This window comes from Megalops cyprinoides, chromosome 18 (assembly GCF_013368585.1).
Source record: "Megalops cyprinoides isolate fMegCyp1 chromosome 18, fMegCyp1.pri, whole genome shotgun sequence".
Classification (NCBI taxonomy): Eukaryota; Metazoa; Chordata; class Actinopteri; order Elopiformes; family Megalopidae; genus Megalops; species Megalops cyprinoides.
In genome coordinates, this window is record NC_050600.1 from 1,580,450 (window position 1) to 1,600,121 (window position 19,672).

Here is a 19,672-nt window from a genome sequence, read left to right on the forward strand (position 1 = left end):
TGTGGAAGTTGAGCAAGAGGAAGATGGATATACTCTCTGCTGAGAGTGAAAGTAAAAGAGTTTCTCCAGTTCTCTGTTTGAAACCTCAACCCCAGGGCCTACAAAGAGTTACTGAAACAAAAACAGTTAATCAAACAAAAACAGACATGCTCTAACGAAAACCTCTGTATGCATCACAGTAAGAAGTGCTTCAGAGTGTAAAATCGCACCTCCATTGCTGTGTCAGGACAGGAGTGAATATCTGCCCAGTGTTCTGTAGTTTGTAACCCGTCTGTTTTCGGATTTGGGTAGATGGACAGCTGCGTAAAACAGAGGGTTTCTGGCTGTGAAATACAGTCTGGGTTGGTATGTTCACATGGCTTAGATGTGTTTGCAGATAGCTGCTGTGTTGGTCAGTTTGAGAAAGGTCTAGAGATTTCAAACTGTGGGCCCAAGAATGTTTTACATTTCCTGTGCTCACTTCATTTCAATAGTATACAAGCTCTGTGTTGGAATAGTTTACAAGAGGCAAAGAAGATGGAGATATCAGAAGTTCTGAATGTTCAGAGCTTTCAGATGTACCACATGCAAACGTTTCGTGTAGAGGGTGGTAACGCTAAAAAAGAGGTGACACTTCAATATCAGAGAGGGTGTCATGGTGTGAAGGTCATGCTATTTTCAGGGATTAGTTGTGAGAAATTATATTTTCTTTTTAAGGCTCACCTTGTTCTGAAAAAAGAACAAAAAACTTTAAAATCATCATCTAACATTCGTGTGACATATGAGACTGACGTCAATGTAAAGTGCTCTGGAGAAGTTCTGTAGGAATCTGAGGTGCAGCCCCGGGAAAGGGGTTTACTAAAGACTTATATTAGTTAATGTTTATTTTGCGTGTAGTATTGTGATGTGTTATGGATACTATGATCTAGTGACTGCGATGTCATAGGCAATCCATGACCAAAAATGTTCAATGCCCTTGTACTCGCTGGTTAGTATTAATGTTATGTGGCCCCTACCCGCATAAACACTCCAGCAAGCTAACGGTAATGCTACAACAGATATTCTGACTAAAGCTGTTGAAAAAGCGTAAGAAGTCAATGGTCACTCTTAGGATTAAGAAACCTACATATTTCAAGATCTGAAGCTGTCTATAGCGTAAGATGTCAGTAACTAAAGGCATTGGTTTTTAAAGCTTAAAGTATCAGTAGGTGCCTTTTGCAGTCTGATAGGGTTCAGTGTATGCAGGATTGGAAGCAGCATCTCACCAGACCCAGCCCAGCCCCACCCACCCCATATACCCTGCCCATTTATTGCACCTACTGTTGGTGTGGGAGGGGCTATCTTCGGTGTAGTCACCATAAAGGGCTAAAATATACATGTGGGCTGCCTTTGCTTATAGAGATGGGTAATTAGTCAGCACTTTCATCCCATAGCACAGTGTTTCTCAATCCTACTCCTGGAGCCCCCCTGTCCTGCATATCTTCAGTCTATCCTTGCTCCAACCACACCTGATTGAAATGATCAACATGCTCTTGATTAAATCAGGTGTGCTCAACTAATCAAAAGTGCCACTGATGAGTTCAGTCAGGTAGGTAGAGCAGGGAAAGATGGAAAACGTGTGGAGCAGGGGGGCCCCAGGAGCAGGATTGAGAATCAGTGCCATAGCACATTTATTACCCCTTAAATTAAACTGCACTTTTGTTTCATTGTGTAGGAACATGGGAGCTTTTATACTTTTGTGAAGAGAATCTACTGCAGCTGCGATGTCCATCAGGAAAAGGGAAAGAGACGGGGGCAAGATGGTGGCGCGAGGGGGTGAGCTGAGAACGGGAACGTCCGCTTCACCCCCCGACCTGTTCCCCGACCGACCGTCTGGCAGTACGATCTGAAAACCCCCTCCTCTCAGAGATCAGGAGTAGCATGCCCAAGAAATGTTAAATAAATATTATTTAGGTTTAATTTAGCAGCACTGTGGTGTAGTGGTAAGGAGCAGGATCCGTGACCGAAAGGTTGCTGGTTCGATTCCCTACTGGGGTACTGCTGCTGTACCCTTGGGCAAGGCACTTAACCCACAATTGCCTCTTTATATCCAGCTTTATAAATGGATAACATTGCAAAGAACTGTAATTGATGTAAGTTGCTCTGGAGAGGAGTGTCTGCTGAATGCCAATAATGTAATGTAATGTAACAATTGCCTCTTTATATCCAGCTTTATAAATGAATAACATTGTAAAGAATTGTAATTGATGTAAGTTGCTCTGGAAAAGAGCATCTGCTAAATGACAGTAATGTCATGTCATTTGAAGGTTCCTGAACAGGGCAGGGGAACCAATAGCAACTCTTCCCTCTCTCCTCCAGGTGGGACGCCACCGGGGGCTGAAGCAGAAGAGAGACGCGCCCCCCTCCCCGAGCTCCGGCTGGTTCTGCTGGGCAGGAAGGGGGCGGGGAAAAGCTTGGCAGGCAACACCATCCTGGGGGGAGGGAGGTTCGCCAGCGGCAAGCCGACGGAGGAGTGCGTGGGGAGGCGGGCGGACGTGGCGGGGCGTCATCTGGTGGTGGTGGACACGCCCGGGTGGGAGTGGTACTACCCGCTGAACGGCACGCCGGAGTGGGTGCGCTGGGAGACAGGGCGCAGCGTGACGCTCTGCCCGCCCGGGCCCCACGCGCTGCTGCTGGTGGTGCGGGGCTGCGCCGCCGTGGAGGAGTGCTACCGCCGCGAGATCGAGGAGCACGTGCAGCTCCTCGGGGAGGGGGCCTGGAGGCACACCCTGCTCCTCTTCACCTGGGGGGAGGCGCTGGGCGACACCCGCGTGGAGCAGAGGATCGAGAAGGGGGGTGCAGACCTCCGGCGGCTGGTGGAGCGGTGCGGGAACAGGTGAGGCAAGGTGAAACGAGAGAGACGAGATAAGAGAGCTTTACTGTCACTACCCCGTTGCTACAGTCGCTACCCCGTGTCAGTGTCATGACAGCGTATAACAAGAACATAACAGAACAAGAATATACACAAAATGTATGAATGTATAAAATATGAGGAATATATGAAAAATAGATAAATAATTATAATAAAGTGTCTGTGCATTGACAGGAAGAGTCAGCAAAAATATGTAGAAGTGTCCATATAACACGCTTGAAGTTGTGGTATAGTAGTAATATACTCCATAGCTGTGACTGTAGAAATAAAAATGTCTGTTGCAGGTGGCACGTTTTCAGCAACACCACCAGGGGGGACAGCAGTCAGGTCGCACAGCTCCTGCAGAAGGTCGAGGCGATGGTGGCGGGGAACGGGGGGGCTCACCTGGGGACGGACCAGGTGCGCAGGCGTCTGGAGCTGGAGGCCAGGAGGCGGCCGGGGGAGCAGAGGAGGAGGCAGAGGCTGCTGGAGGCGCAGAGGCAGAGGGAGTCACTGCGAGGCCTCATCATGGGTGAGTCATTGCTCTGAGTCTGTGTCCGAGAGTCACTGAGGTCAGCTTTCAGTCTGCGGCCCCGAACAGGGTTCATACGAGCTCCCAGGTAAAATCAAAGGTTGTTGGTTCAATTCCCTATTGGGACACTGCTGTTGTACCCTTGGGTAAGGTACTTAACCCTCGATTGCCTCGGTGTATATCTAGCTGTCAAAATGGGTAAAATTGGAACCTATGTAAGTTGCTCTGGATAAGAGTGTCTGCTAAATGAAATTAATGTAATGTGAAAAAATACGAAAAATGTACCTGTTATGCTGTTATCAAGAACAATGTGCATAGCTTAGATTCACACATTTGTAGAGCTGGAGATTTTGGTCACAAGCCCAGCCTTAAAAGACTGTAAATAATACATTTTAAACAGGCCAGCTGAACAGCATCGTTCATCAATCTGTATAGGCTTGGACAATGAGAGGAAGGGACAGGGCTCAAGCACCGTATAACACTGCAGAGAAGGATTGCTTAGACCTTGCTGATGTAATAATGCTCTCTGTCTGATAAAACAAAAGCATTGTGGGCTAACTTGAGTAAATGGGTCATAATGTTTTTTTGAAATTTTGGATGTCTCATGCTTTTTCCCTGACTTTCTTCATAAATATGCTGTACAGCTATGACACCCACCGTCTCATTAGGAGGGTGAGACTAACACACTCTCGTCATGCTATCTTATACCATTACCCACACCAATCAGCAGAGTCACTATTTATCTAACACACAAGTCCCTGGCAGTCCCTTTCCATTGTCCCCAGTCAAACACGCCAATTCGTTCCATGACTGTAGGCTCCCGGCCATCGTCAGCTGATGACGCGGCTGGGAGAGAACCTGAGCTGCAGTGCTCAACCTTGTGCTTGCGACAGACAGAGCTTTTAGCTGTTGAGCCACTCGAGAGCCCGGGTCATAATGCTTCATAATGGTGAATTCACACTGGTTCATTTTGCTCTGACATTGGAGATTTCATGTGAGTTTGATGTGAATTTTATTTGAAGTGAATTTGAGTTTGATGTGGTGATGTGGATTGGCTCATAGCACTGTGTGATGCCGGGGTAGCGGTACAGGCTGTATGATTCAATGATGTGAGATTTGCTCAGCCTGTGCTGTCCTCTGTCACTGGCAGGTGATGGAGCCACAGCCTCGGGGAGAGCGGACAGAGGGGCAGTCTCTACGCGCCCGCGGCGCCTGGCGGACCTGCGGCTGGTGCTGCTGGGAGAGCGGGAGACGGGGAAGAGCTCGGCGGGAAACGCCATCCTGGGCGGGGCTCACTTCCTGCCGGGGAGAGTGACGGAGGAGTGCGTGAAGTGTGCGGGCGAGGTGGCGGGGAGGCGGGTCACCGTGGTGGACACGCCCGGCTGGGAGTGGGACACCGTGGGCAGCACCCCGGAGAGGGTCCGACAGGAGGTCCTGAGGAGCGTCTTCCTGTGCCCCCCGGGGCCCCACGCCCTCCTGCTGGTCATTGGCGTGGACACACACATCGCCACGGCGCCCGTGAGGGAACACCTGGAGCTCCTCGGGGACGAGGTCTGGAGACACGCCCTCGTGCTGTTCACCAGGGCGGACAAACTGAGGGAGGGCGTGACCATCGAGCAGCACGTCCAGCGGGCTGAGCACGCTCAGTGGCTCATGGACAGGTGCGGGAACAGGTACCACGTCATCGACAGCACGGACCTGAGCACCACGGCGCAGGTGACCGAGCTGCTGGAGAAGGTGGAGGGCATGGTGGTGGCTAACGGGGGGGAACCGTTTTTACCCATGACACAGGACATCAAACAGCTGATCCGACAGAAGGAGGCCAAGTTCAAGCAGACGGTGGAAGACCTGAAGGAAAAACACCTGCGGCGGGAGAGACAGAAGGAGCTGGAGCTAAGGGAGAGGGAGAGGGAGATGAGGAATAGATGGATTTTTGACAGGAAAAACAAGGAACGGGATAAAGGGGCAGGGAAACCGGAGGTGGGCAATGAGGAAGAGGAGGAGGAGAAAAGGAACGAAAGGAGAGAGAGAGAAATGAGAGAGCTCGCTGAAATGTATGACAGAAGGTTAAAGAGACTCTCGGAGGAGCATGAAAGAGACCTGCAAGAGCTGAGTGAGAGAAACGATAGACTCGCTGCAATGCTGGAGGAGGAATATAAGCAAAGAGAGGAGGAGATCCGGACAGAAAGCGAGGTGAGATTAGAGGAGAAAGAGAGGGAGGTTGAGGCACTGAAGGAGGAGATTGAAGGTGTTAATCTAGAGAGAGAAAGAGAGATGGTTCAAGAGAGAATAACCTGGGAGGAGGAGAGGAGGGAGATGCAACAGAACAGCACAAAAGAAATAGAGGAGCTGAAAGAAAGGATGGAGGAGGAAAAGAAAAAGAACGCAGATCTGACAGAGAACATTGAAGCGACGAGGAAGGAGATGGATGACTTGAGACAACTGTGTGATCAGCGGGAGGCTGCGAAAGAGAGAGAAACTGAAATAAAGATCGGGGAAATACAAAAGGAGATGGAGGAGATTAAAATTCAGAAAGAGAAAAGAGAGAAGGACAGAGAGAAAGAGCAGAGAGAGCAGTATGAAAAGCAAGAGAAGGAGATGAAAGCATTGAGAGAAATCATTGAGCAGAAAAATGCAGAAATAGAAGAAATCAATCGATTGAAACGAGAGCAAGAGACAGAGTTGGAGCAAATGAAGGAGAGGCACAGCAACATTCAGGAAAACATAAAGGATCTGGGAGACCAAAACAACAGGAAGGATACCCTGATCGAAGAAACCAAAGAACAAATACAGGAGATGGAAGCAAAGATTGAAGACTTACAACACAGGAATAGTAAGAAAGAAAAAGAAATATATAATTTGGAACAAATGAACGAAGAGAAAAACAGGGAATTGGAAGACTTAAGGCGCAATATTGAGGAGAGAAACAAAGAGATTGAATTGTTGCAGGAGAATTTTAAAGACAATCAGAGACAGATGACGAAGTCGTGGGAATCAAAATGTGAAAAGTTGAAGAAGGAGATGGAGGAGTCAAAAAAGAGGAACGAGCAGAATCTGAAAAAGATGGAGGCAGAGATGGAGACCATTTTAAACATGAAAGATGAAGAAATGAATGATCTTAAACGAAAGTGTGACGACAGTGAGAAAACCATAGTTTGCATCACAGAGGAGTACAAGGACAGCTGCATAAAAGTGAAGGAACTGCAGGATCTGAACCTGGAGAGAAAGAGTGAGATGGGGGAGATCAGAAGGAGGTGTGAGGAGTATAGGAAGGAAACAGAGAAACTGAGAGAAAAGGTTGCTGAGAAAGAGAGGGAAATGGATGAACTGAGAAACATCATTGAGAAGAGAGAGAAGGAAACGGCGATCTCTCTACAGAAGTCTGAGGAGGAACAAAAACATAGAGAAGAGGAGTGGAGAGAGGAGTATGAAAAGATGGAGAAGGAGATGGAGGCACTGAAGAAGCTGAACCTGGAGAGAAACAGAGAGGTGGAGGAGATCAGGAGGAGCTGTGAGGAGTACAGCAGGGAAATAGAGAATCTGAGAGAAAGGGATGAGAGAAGAGAGACAGAGATGAGTGAACTGAGAGCTGATTATGAGGAGCAAATGAAACAAAGAGATGCAGAGAACAAGGAGAAAGAGAGAGAGCGAGAGCTGGAGATCACAGAGCTCCACCAGAGAAACGAGAAGCAGAAGAGAGAGATGGAGGAAATGAGTGAGAAGAAAGACAAGGAGATGGAAGCCATAAAACAGAGTTACGAAGAGGAACTGAGGAAGATGCAGGTGGAGCTGACGCTGAAGAGTGAGGAGATGGAGAGAGAGGCAGAGAAGAGCAGGCAAAGCTATGAAGAGAAACTAAGAGAGGAAAGAGCACAGCTTGAGATGAAAGACAGAAGGATTGCAGAGCTGATGCTACAAGCAGAGGAAAATGAGAGAAGAGCAGCAGCAGCAGAACAGAGTTTGAAAGATGAGCTGAGAAAGAGAGAAAATGAAATCCAGGAGAAAGAGAAGCAGGTTTTAGAGGTGACAGAAAAATCTGAATGCAGTGAAAGAGAGATGAAAGAGATGAAGGACAAGCTTGAGCAGGTAATGAAGGATAACACAGACCTGAGGGAGAAAATGTGTCACACTGTGAAAGAGAAGGGTGTGTTACAGCAACAATGTGAGGAGAAAGAAATAAAGACCAGAGAGAGTAAAGAGCAGATGGAAAAGATGAAGTGTGAATTTGAAAAATTACAACAGAGGAACTCTGACAAAGAGAGAGAGATGGTTGAGTTGAGAAATACCATTGAGAGGGAGAGGAAAACAAGAGTTTCTCTACAGAAGACTGAAGAACAACAAAAACAGAGAGAAGAGGAGTGGAAAGTGAAGTATGAAAAGATGGAGAAGGAGATGGAAGAAACCAAACAGGTGAACGAGAAGAAGATGAAAGAGAGAGAGAAAGAGACTGAGGTAAAAGAAAGACAATTTAATGAACTGCATCAAAAGTGTGAAGACAGCGAGAGACGTATAGTTTCCATCACGCAGAAGTATGAGGATGTCTGCAGGAGAACAGAGGAACTGCAGGATCTGAACAGTGAGATGGAGGAGATCAGAAGGAGGTGTGAGGAGTACGAGAAGGAAACAGAGAAACTGAGAGAAACGGTTGCTGAGAAAGAGAGGGAAATGGATGAACTGAGACACATCATTGAGAGGAGAGAGGAGGAAACGGCGATCTCTCTACAGAAGTCTGAGGAGGAACAAAAACGCAGAGAAGAGGAGTGGAGAGAGGAGTATGAAAAGATGGAGAAGGTGATGGAGGCACTGAAGAAGCTGAACCTGGAGAGAAACAGAGAGGTGGAGGAGATCAGGAGGAGCTGTGAGGAGTACAGCAGGGAAATAGAGAATCTGAGAGAAAGGGATGAGAGAAGAGAGACAGAGATGAGTGAACTGAGAGCTGATTATGAGGAGCAAATGAAACAAAGAGATGCAGAGAACAAGGAGAAAGAGAGAGAAAGTGAAATAAAGATCGGGGAAATACAAAAGGAGATGGAGGAGATTAAAATTCAGAATGAGAAAAGAGAGAAGGACAGAGAGAAAGAGCAGAGAGAGCAGTATGAAAAGCAAGAGAAGGAGATGAAAACCTTGAGAGAAATCATTGAGCAGAAAAATGCAGAAATAGAAGAACTCAATCGATTGAAACGAGAGCAAGAGACAGAGTTGGAGCAAATGAAGGAGAGGCACAGCAACATTCAGGAAAACATAAAGGATCTGGGAGACCAAAACAACAGGAAGGATACCCTGATCGAAGAAACCAAAGAGCAAATACAGGAGATGGAAGCAAAGATTGAAGACTTACAACACAGGAATAGTAAGAAAGAAAAAGAAATATATAATTTGGAACAAATGAATGAAGAGAAAAACAGGGAATTGGAAGACTTAAGGCGCAATATTGAGGAGAGAAACAAAGAGATTGAATTGTTGCTGGAGAATTTTAAAGATAATCAGAGACAGATGAGTAAGTCATGGGAATCAAAATGTGAAAAGTTGAAGAAGGAGATGGAGGAGTCAAAAAAGAGGAATGAGCAGAATCTAAAAAAGAGAGAGGCAGAGATGGAGACCATTTTAAACATGAAAGATGAAGAAATGAATGATCTTAAACGAAAGTGTGACGACAGTGAGAAAACCATAGTTTGCATCACAGAGGAGTACAAGGACAGCTGCATAAAAGTGAAGGAACTGCAGGATCTGAACCTGGAGAGAAAGAGTGAGATGGAGGAGATCAGAAGGAGATGTGAGGAGTATAGGAAGGAAACTGAGAAACTGAGAGAAACGGTTGCTGAGAAAGAGAGGGAAATGGATGAACTGAGACACAACATTGAGAAGAGAGAGGAGGAAACGTCGATCTCTCTACAGAAGTCTGAGGAGGAACAAAAACACAGAGAAGAAGAGTGGAGAGAGGAGTATGAAAAGATGGAGAAGGAGATGGAGGCGCTGAAGAAGCTGAACCTGGAGAGAAACCGAGAGACGGAGGAGATCAGGAGGAAGTGTGAGGACTACAGCAGGGAAATAGAGAATCTGAGAGAAAGGGATGAGGCGAAAGACAAGGAGATGGAAGAAGAAGCAGGAGCAGCAGAGCACAGTTTGAAAGATGAGCTGAGAAAGAGAGAAACTGAACTCAAGAAGGAGATCAAGGAGAAAGCTGAGGAGATAGAGAAGCTCAGGGAAAGGGATGAATATCATGAAAGAGCAATGAAGGAATTGAAGGAGAGGATGGAGCAGGTGATGAAGGAGAATGCAGAGCTGAGGGAGAGAATTAACAAAATTAAGAAAGGGAAGGATGAGTTAAAACAGCACACTGAAGAGAAAGAATTACAGAGAGAGGAAGAGATGCAGAGAAAGGCCAGAGAAAGAGATGGAGAAGTGGAAGACATCAAGAAAGAATACCCAGGATTAGAACAAGGGAACGACTGGGATAAGAGGGAGGTGGATGGACTGAAAGGTGTCATTGAGGAACAAAAGAAGGTAACCGTGGGATCTCTGCGAAAGACTGAGAAACAACAGAAACAGCGGGAAGAGGACTGGAAAGAGAAATATGAAAATATGGAGAGGCAGGTGCAAGAGACAAAAAGGATGTATGAGGAGAGAAATAAAGAGAGGGAGGCAGAGATGGAGGTAAAAGACAGATCCTTTAATGAACTGAAACGAAAGCATGAGGAGAGTGAAAGATGCATAGTTTGCCTTGCAGAGAAGTATGAGGACACCTACAGGAGATTAGAGGAACTGCAGGAGCAGGACCTGGAGAGAAACCGAGAGATGGGGGAGATCAGGACAAGGTGTGAGCAGTATGCAAAGGAAATGGAAGGAGCCCAACTGGCGATTTCTGAGAAGGAGCGGGAGGTGGAGGAGTTACAGAAAATGGAAGCAAGCATGAAGGGAGAGCTTGATAAAACTGGGATCATTTATGAAGAAAAATCGAAGTGGAGGGATGGAGAGATCAGCCAAATCACACAAGATCAAGGGAAAATGGACCAAATCGCTAAAAATCAGGAGGAAACAGACCAAATTACCCCAAATCAGGAGGAAATGGCCAAAAACCGGAAACTGGATGATAAAGAGGTACGGGTACACGAAGCGAGAGAAGAGCTGAAGGAACAGAATCTCAAACATTCAAAAAGGGAAGGAGGCGAAGACTGCGCACAGCCAAAAAAGATGGGAGAGAGGAAGGACAGGGAGTCAGGAAGAGCGAGGAATGGCCATGTAAAAGAGACGGTTGAGAAGAAGGGAGTCCAGCAAGGAGTGATGGGGGGGAGACCGAGCCGTAAGGAGAGGGAGAGCAATGGCCAGCAGGAGCTAAAGGTGCAGAGGGAGACAGTGAGAAAGACACCAGAGCCACAGGGACCTGGACCACGATGTCTCAGCATACAGAGCCCAAATAAACCAGATGAAGGTAGGTTCCTCCTTGTGTTCAGCTTCCTGTTACTCTAACTGCTTCTGTCTGTGCCAATCCATTGATTAAGAGTGCTATGAGTTACTGATTGATCGATCGATATCGCATTGGTGGAATTCCTGCTAACTGAGTCATCTGCCTGACGGTGAACTCTCTCCTGCTGTGTTTCAGTGAGTTCGGAAAGCAGACCAGGAGAGATGGCCGTTCCAGCAGCCCCACAGAGTCCCGGTGTGACCGAGCTCAGGCTGGTTCTGCTGGGGAAGACCTGGGCCATCAACAGCTCAGCCGGGAACGCCATCCTGGACAGAGGGGGGGTCGGAGTGGAGGAGGGGGTGCTGAGGAGGGGTCGGGCAGGTGGGAGGGAGATCACTCTGGTCAACGTTTTGGGAGGGAAACAGGACTCCAGGCCTGAAGAAATGGAGGCGCGGATCCTGCGCAATATGTCCCTGTGCCCTCTGGGTCCCCACGCCTTCCTTCTGGTCATCCCCACGTATTTGTCTTTCACCGAGAGCTACAGGAGGGAGGTGGAGCGTGCCATGGGCCTGCTGGGGGAGGGGGCCTGGAGGCGGGCGGTGGTGCTGTTCACCTGGGCGGAGGCTCTGGGGGAGAGCGTCCAGCAGCACATCTTGAGGAGGGAGGAGCTGCGCTGGCTCCTGCACAGGTGTGGCAACAGGTGCCACGCCCTGGACAGCCGGGGGAACGCCACGCAGGTGTCCCAGCTGCTGCAGACGGTACAGGAGCTGGTGGCAGCAAACAGAGGCGGCTCCTACAGCGGCCGCGTGACTGAGGAAGAGGAGGGGGCAGAGCTGGAGGAAGAGCAGAGAGAGGAAGATGGAGACGGGTCTCAGGCCTACCTGTCCAGCAGGTTAACCCCACAGCGCACCCCTGCATCCAGGCCAGGGCAGAGAGAACGACTGGGGACAGAGAGGGAGAGAACTAGAGGAAACTGGGAGGAGAGGGAGAGAAGGATAGGGAGAGAGGAGGTGAGTGAGGTAGAGAGATGCACAGGAATAGCCCCTGCAACAGAAAGGAAACAGCAACAGCAGCATGACCACAAAGACAGAGAGATGGAGAGACTGAGAGAAGCCTGCACAGAGAAAGACAGAGAGATGGAGAGACTGAGAGAGAGAGGAGCCCAGAATGACAGAGAGATGCAGGAGCTCAAAGAGAGATTAAAAATGCTGGGTGACATGGTGCCATTGTTTACTGCACACGTAAGTCAAGTCCAACAGCAATACGAAGAGAAAAGCAGACAGACAGAGGCGTGCAGGAGGATTGTGAAGAACCTCACAGAATTCTCACAGCAGAGCGCCGCAGTGTTACAGCACACGGAACGAGAGGAGGAGGAGGAGGACGAGGGAGAGGAAGAGGGAGGAGAGGAGGAAGAGGGAGGAGAGGAAGGAGGGGAGGATGAGGGAGAGGAAGAGGAAGGAGATGAGGAAGAGGGCTTGGTCTGTGACCCCCCAACAGGGACACAGTCACCACTGTGGTACAGGACGCTTCCCTGCTCTTTGCTTTGAGTCATAAGGGGCAGATGCTGTGAGTTAAAGTTGTCCGAGTGGGAGGGTTATTCATCACTGTAATGAATGTGCCTTGCTGGTTTTATTATTGATACGGTTCACATTGATAAAGGTTACAATTTATATTTTTAAAGGTACTTTTTCCATGTAAAGTAGGTTACTTTTTTGTACTTTCAATGTAAAATATTTTTCTTGGTCTCACAGAATCATATTTTTGTGCAAATTGATTATTTAATGTAAAATAAAGGGTTTATTGTACATTTTTAATAGCTTTGAATTTTTGCTTATATATGAAAAAATGTTATATTGCTGTAGAGTTAAGTTTCATTTATTTTTTTTATTAAAAACAAAAAGTAGCAGCCTTCCCCTGAGGTTACTCTTTTCACTTGTCACATGCAGTACATATTTAATAGATATATTTAATAAATCTAGGCAGTCATGTGCCACTTTAGATTTAAAGCTGGCTCAGTACCAGAAGGTTACATTAAGGTAAATCCACAGTATGAGTTATTACCATCGTTCCAGGGCTTGTGGAAGAACAACAGTGACACAAAAAGTGCACAGCCCCATAGAAAACCATGGAAATGGCAGAAACAGTGTCATCTGGGAGTCATATCAGAATCATAATGCTAACAATGTTTGTAATAAACTTTACATATGGCTTTTGTTCCGACATTTTATTCATGCTTATTTATATCAAGTATGTTAATGATATTTTGGATGTCTTACCCTAAATTTAAATGTTAAATTAATGTTAAACAAAGTATGTATCAGTCAGTAAATATATAAAAAATATCCTGCAAACTGGAGCTCATTTCACTGTGGTGCATTGTGGGACTGGACATGTTAATGTGTCCGAGGAACAGGACTGGAGCTCATAACCTCGTGGTTATAAGCCAGTTTCTTTTATTAGCATTTCTTCATTCATCCCATTTCCATTGCACTCAATTCCCCATGAGTCTGTAATGCTGATGTGAGCTGACCATATATTATGCAGCCACATGAACAAACATAAATGTGGAATTGAAATGGTAAAATAAAAGTTAAAACTAATGCAGAAGAGGCTTTTTTAAATCTAAAATTAAATGTCAGTCTAAGAAAGTGTGTCCTAAAAGAAATGAGAGAAAAAAAGTTTTTATCTGCTTTTGTTCAGCTGAATAATTTTAGTCATGCAAGTTTAATAAAAGTTTCTTTTATTAGCATTTCTTCATTCATCCCATTTCCTGCTGCTGACACTAAGACAATCTCACCATTACTGAGCAGCGTGGAGAAGCTCAGCAACTTCCGTGAGCATGTGAATCATTACAGCTGTATACACACACACGCACACGCACACGCACACACACACACATATACACAGAAGCACAAAGACAGAGTAAAAGGTGTGTAGTAGAAGCTTACTTGTCTGAAATGGACCCTCCTAATGTAGGCATTGACTTCTTTCTTACCATCAATGGTGATGCTAATCATGAATTTCCCATGGAATAGAACTGGTGCAAAGAGTGCAAAAATAAAATGGCTGGCTTAACATTGGCATTTTCTGCAGTCCTACCACACAAGCCTCAAACCTGCCAGTTTTTCAGACTTCCTGTCAGAATGTATCTGTTTCTCTTTCGGTTTTCTGGTTGTTGCAATTACAGATGTGTTTTGGGGGAACATCTGCTCAAAGCTTGTACTGGAGCAGTATGTGAGGAATCATACAGCACTCTGGCCTCATTTCAATTGATTTATCAATCAATCAATAAATCAGTGAGTCATTCAACCAATCCAATGTACTCTGCGAGTTAAGGAGGCATATCTATGTGGATCTGCATGCCGCGCAGTTCAGGAAGCTGAGAACGAAAGGGCCTTCATTAAGCCAAAGACAAGTGAGTATAATCCTTGTGTAGATGCTAAGCGAATAATTCAGCGTAATACTGTTTTCCACTAGTGAATGTGTATTCTTTCAGAAAACAGATTCTTCTTTTGTATTTAAATGAAGTCTTCTTTGACTATGCATGTGGATGTAAGGAATAACAGAGCCAATATAACCTGAATATGAAACATAACCACATTGCCCTCAGATAAGATTAAATGAACAGCACAAATATTGTGGAGCTTACCAGGTAAGCATGAAATACTGATAGTGTAAGTAGCACCTCTGCAATATGAACTACATCAAAATATAGGATTGCATGCATCTTTTGAGGTTGAAAGTCAAGACTCCTAGTATGTGTTTCAAAATATAGAAAGGTATTTTATGCAACTTTATTCTCACATGAAATTTGGTTTTTGTTTAATATAATAATGCCCTAAATCCCTATGATATGAAACAAAGTTCCTGTGTAGTTTTTTGGTAGTTGTTCAGTTTAAAATGTTCTATGCAACATGCTTTTCCTTAACTACCAATTAATCGAGCTTGTCCATGTGGCATTATAATAACTTCACCATAACCCTCAGGAACCCCAATCCTTCTTTTTTTCTGACAGGTGTGAGAAGAATGGCGTGGGCTAAACCCCCCCTCCTCCCGGAGCTGAGGCTGGTGCTGCTGGGATGGACAGACAGTGGGAAGACCTGCGCAGGAAACACCATCCTGGGCAGAAAGGCGTTTCTCACACAGAAATCAACGGAGGAGTGTGAGAGGCAGCAGGGTCATGTCAGAGGGAGGGAGGTGACTGTGGTGGACACACCAGGCTGGAAAAGGATCGCTTCCCAGAAGTTTTTCAGGAAGGACATTGTGCATGGCGTGGAGCTGTGCCCCCCAGGGCCCCATGCCCTCCTGCTGGTGCTCCGCCTGGACAAGGAGGTGGAGGAGAAGTCTCTGGAGGAGCTGCTGGCCCGCCTCAGTGACAGAGTGTGGAGACACACCATAGTGCTCTTCACCCATGCTGACACAGGGGGAGCCATCGAGCGCCGCATCACCAGCAAGGAAGGGGCCCACCAACGGCTTCTGAAAAAATGCGGGAACAGGACCCACATTTTTAACAATATGAACTGGGGCGATGGCTCTCAGGTAACAGAGCTGCTGGAGAAGATCGAGGAGATGGTGGAGACAAACCAAGAAACATTCTTACCCAGTAGAGATGTCAGTAAAGTGTTATTCACCAAGAGAGAAGAGCAGAGGGGAGACAGAGAGACTCAGAGAGAAGAAACACCAGAGAACAGGGGGATGGAAGGGGAGGAGGAGCAGATATTAGGTGAAGTAGAGCTTCCACCACTGGTCAGGGGGAGCAGTACTGATCCCTCTCCAAGAAGTGAGTAATGTTGGCACTCTGCAGGAATACATAAGCTGTTTTCTCATATGAACTCCGGGCAATGACTGGAGAATCAGGTCCGGACATTGTCCGGAGTTGCCCTTTCACACATGTAGCACACAACAGGAGATTGTCCGTGGCAGACGCGTTCTCACCTACTGGAAATACTCTGGTTGGTTTAGGCAAGGGGTGGCGCTTGGATAGAGCATTCCGGAGGCAGGACATGACGCAAAAAGTACGCTGCAGAAATCACAGTGTTTTGTTACAGCACATCAAAGATGGGGGACAAGGCTACCAACTCATCCATATTGATGACTGTTTTTGTGTTGATATCAATACTACATGTATTTAGACGTATCCACAATATCAACACAAGAGTGGAAAGCAATACACAGGCAAGCAGGCGTCTTTGTGTAAATGACTCCTCTTCTTCACCCTCGTTTGTATTCTTCCAGTTTCACACCAGTCACATGATAGAAATGTAATCAACACGCCCACTCGCTTGCTGTGAATTCTCCGGAACACAACCTGCTCTATTCACATATGGACTCAATCGGACTTTCCACGGACTTTGTACTAGGGAGCCGGCAGGGTAAAGTCCGTTTAATGTCCAGTCCAACTGATATGGACATTTGCGTTCTCACATACAGCTCCTCCGGATAATGTCTAGATAAGTTCAGGGTTGCAGTGCATGTCTGAAAGGGGCTATAGTTTGTATAGCATCAACTCATCTATTTCTCTGCACCATGTTTTGCTTTTGTAAAATCTACATAGGTGTCTTAGTAGATCCTTACATTCATATTTATGAAGCCCTCACAGTACCCCAAACCCACTGCTGAAGCGCACTGTGTCTCTGACAGCATCTATGAGCCACATACACCATTACAACACTTGAGGAAATTTTACATGAGCAGTTTTATTTTTCACATGGGTCTGTTATCATGACTTCTAGGTGTAAATGCATGAGAGAACTTTCCTGGGGCATAACACTCTCACAGTCAGCTTTTGGCTGATTATTGCTTAGCAATGATCAATAATGGAAAATGAAAGGACATACCTTTCTTTCTTTATTTTTACTATTTACCATGTTTGAGAATAATAAAGATGGCAAAACTATGAAATAACACAAATGGAATTATGTAGTGACCAAAAAAGTTTTAAACAAATGAAAACTTATATTATTGATTCTTCAAGATCATGTTTCAGCAGCTGAGTTCCCCCATGCTTTCTCAGTAACACTGTCTCTGTGCAGCAGCGTAGAACTGTGTGATCGCTGTGTTTCAGTGGGAGAAGAGATGCCTGAGAAAGAGGGGGTGAAGAAGGAGGAAGAGGAGGAATCAGAGGAGGAAGAGGCCTCACCCACACTCAGGAAGAGGAACAGTAAAGAACTCCCTCCAAAAAGTGAGTGGTGATGTTGTAGGACTACTGAAGATCACTGAAATCACATTATCTCCTGAAATCCCTCAGTTCACTGAAATTAGTAAATGAACTCACTGAGGAGACACAAACACTAAGGACCTGAATATTTTAACCTGGACAGCCCCCCGGCCCCAAACATGACTGAAAATATTGCATCAAATGCCTGTAATTGGCATGAGAAAAAGATCTCATCTTATACTGATGCTAAAATCTCAGGGCTGTCTGCACTGTTGGTTCTGTCTCTCGATTACTGATATAAACTGGCCATCCACAGAGCTCCCAGTCTTGATAACCGTTATAACTAAGTGAATTCCACAGTAGATTGTGAATGTAATGTGCTGTCACAGTGGCTCATGTAAATTATTGTTAAAATATGAAGACAGGAAGGCATACTCCCCATCCATGACATGAGATGCATGCTCACAGGACCATGAGCTAATGTTTAGACATGAGATGATGAGATTAGATGAGCCATGAGTCAGATAACATTTGAACAAAGATACTCTATAAAGACCAATACCTCAGGATTTTCTGTTCTGGAGGTTCTGTGTGTGTGTATCATTGATCTGAAAGTTCCATCGGCAGCACTACTGATGCGAATAACTTTTATGAATAACTGAACTCTGTATCAGAACCAGGAAGTAGCACAGTTTCCCTGCTGATAAAGTCTCTGCACTGAGTGTACTGAGCACTGCCTGTGTTCTCCTGCAGCGTCCGGCAGTGAAGGAGCAACTCCCGAGAGGGAGGAGGAGAGCAGCAGTCAGAGAGAAGAGGCATCCATGGTACCTGTGACAGAGGGGATGGAGATGGAGGAAGAGGAGAAATCAGAGGAGGAAGAGACCCCACCCCTGCCCAGGAGGAGGAACAGTAAACAACTTCCTCCACAAAGTGAGTGGTGATGTTACAGGACAACTGAATCCACTGAGATCACTCCAATCACATTATCCCCTGAAATCCCTGAATTCACTGAAACTTGTGAAATCTTTGAATGTACTGAAAATACCAAACCTCTGAAATCACTTAACCCACTGAATTCAGTGAAGTCATTGAAAGTAGTGAACAAACTCACTCAACAGACACAAAACTGAGGACCTAAATGTTATTACCATGGTTTTCCACTCAGGAAGTTAACTTAGATGTAATAGCAAGTATAATAAAACTAATGAACTTAAAACTCCTGGGGATCCAGCTTGATTTCATGCTCAGTGTTTTCCTATTATTCCAGTTTGAAGGTGTTTTTTTGTAATTCACTTAACACTGGCATTTGTAATAGACTGTAAGTGGTTGGTTTCAGAACTGAAAGATTGTAGTTCATACTTCTCAATCATGCACGCAAGTACCTGATACATACTGTAGCAAATGGAATAACCAGTGTGGCTACCAAAAACATCAGCACAATAATTGTTGAAAAACAAGACTTTTATTATCTAGTTATATAACAGACTAACACTGGGACGGGGTCCAGTCTTTACTGCTAACGGAGACAAGAAAAAAAACCTTATTTGTCTCATCTTGCACTGTGAAAAAGCTGGAGCCAGGCCTACTCCTGGCTGCAGCACTTGCATTGGCTGATATTAGAAGTGAAAGCCGTCCTCAGCAAATCAAGAATAATTTATGCACAAACCAGAGGCAACTCCATGAAGCTGGAGGGGGAGGTACCCAATTGTAGGACCAGGTTGTGACATCACAATTTCATGAAACCAGTCAAAGTATGGTTTCCACAACAATTCTCCTTTAGGGGAGCATGTCACTTCTGTTCATTGTCATGTATCTGGCTTGAAATGGCCACAAGCAGGTGAGTTGTCCTGACTCCTGTCCCTTTCAGTGCTGTTGTTAGCGTGAAATTATGGGGGGCCGTTTGTAAAAATGTATAAACTGCGCAGGATAAATCAGTGTATTTCCAAACGGTACCCCATATGAAATAATGTATAAATGTGTGTGATTATTGAGTTGTTGTGTTGCAGTGGCTGAAGAATCACCTGATACAAGTCAACCACAGTCAAGTAAGGACCTGGACAGTCCTCCCAAACGTGAGCAAAACTATTTTATTTTGAATCAGATGTCCATGAGTTTTATTTTAGATATTATAGATTTTATATTTATATTTTATATATTACATATTTTATTGTATATATTATATACTATATATTTTAGCCAAGTTGTCACTGACTAACAGATGTCTCTAAACTCTGCTGCCAACTGTGGTCTAGAGTTGCCCATACTATCACCATTTTCTTCTCTCTGGGTCTCCACCGTGTTTCAGAGCTGAGGATTGTGCTGCTGGGAGAAAAAGCAGCTGGGAAGACTTTATCAGGAAACACCATCCTGGGCAGAAAGAAGTTTACATTTTTCAAAGCACTGACTAAACAATGTATAAGCAGAAATGGGGACGTTTTTGGCAGGAATCTCACTGTGGTCCGTGCACCAGGATGGAATGGCCATCTACATGACACTCCACAGAAAGTTATAGAACAGATTGCAAGGAGTGTGGGTCTGTGCTCACCTGGACCACATGCATTTTACCTGGTCATTCCTGTGGACAGAACATTCACAGCTGACAGCAGGATGGCTGTGGAGGAACACATGAACCATCTTGGAGAAGGAGTCTGGAATTACACTTTTGTGCTGTTCGTGAATGTAGACAAACTGCAAGAAAAGTCCATCGAGCAG

At 45.6% G+C, this 19,672-nt stretch overlaps 2 protein-coding genes across 2 annotated transcripts; both read left to right on the top strand.

Annotated features, from left to right (window-relative positions):
• Positions 1-1,742: 1,742 nt before the first annotated feature.
• Positions 1,743-14,824, top strand: si:dkey-185m8.2 (trichohyalin). Its single transcript, XM_036551752.1, has 10 exons — positions 1,743-1,857; positions 2,338-2,854; positions 3,175-3,401; positions 4,552-5,902; positions 5,957-6,890; positions 7,035-8,336; positions 8,382-9,662; positions 10,134-10,218; positions 11,002-11,630; positions 14,819-14,824. Exons 1-10 carry the CDS (start codon positions 1,743-1,745, stop codon positions 14,822-14,824), a joined length of 6,447 nt encoding a protein of 2,148 aa, XP_036407645.1.
• A 5-nt stretch (positions 14,825-14,829) lies between these two features.
• Positions 14,830-19,271, top strand: LOC118793534 (GTPase IMAP family member 7-like). The gene is made up of 4 exons (XM_036551753.1): positions 14,830-15,406; positions 16,868-16,984; positions 17,714-17,784; positions 19,266-19,271. The coding sequence occupies exons 1-4, from the start codon at positions 14,830-14,832 to the stop codon at positions 19,269-19,271; spliced, it is 771 nt and encodes a 256-aa protein (XP_036407646.1).
• The last annotated feature ends 401 nt before the right edge of the window (positions 19,272-19,672 follow it).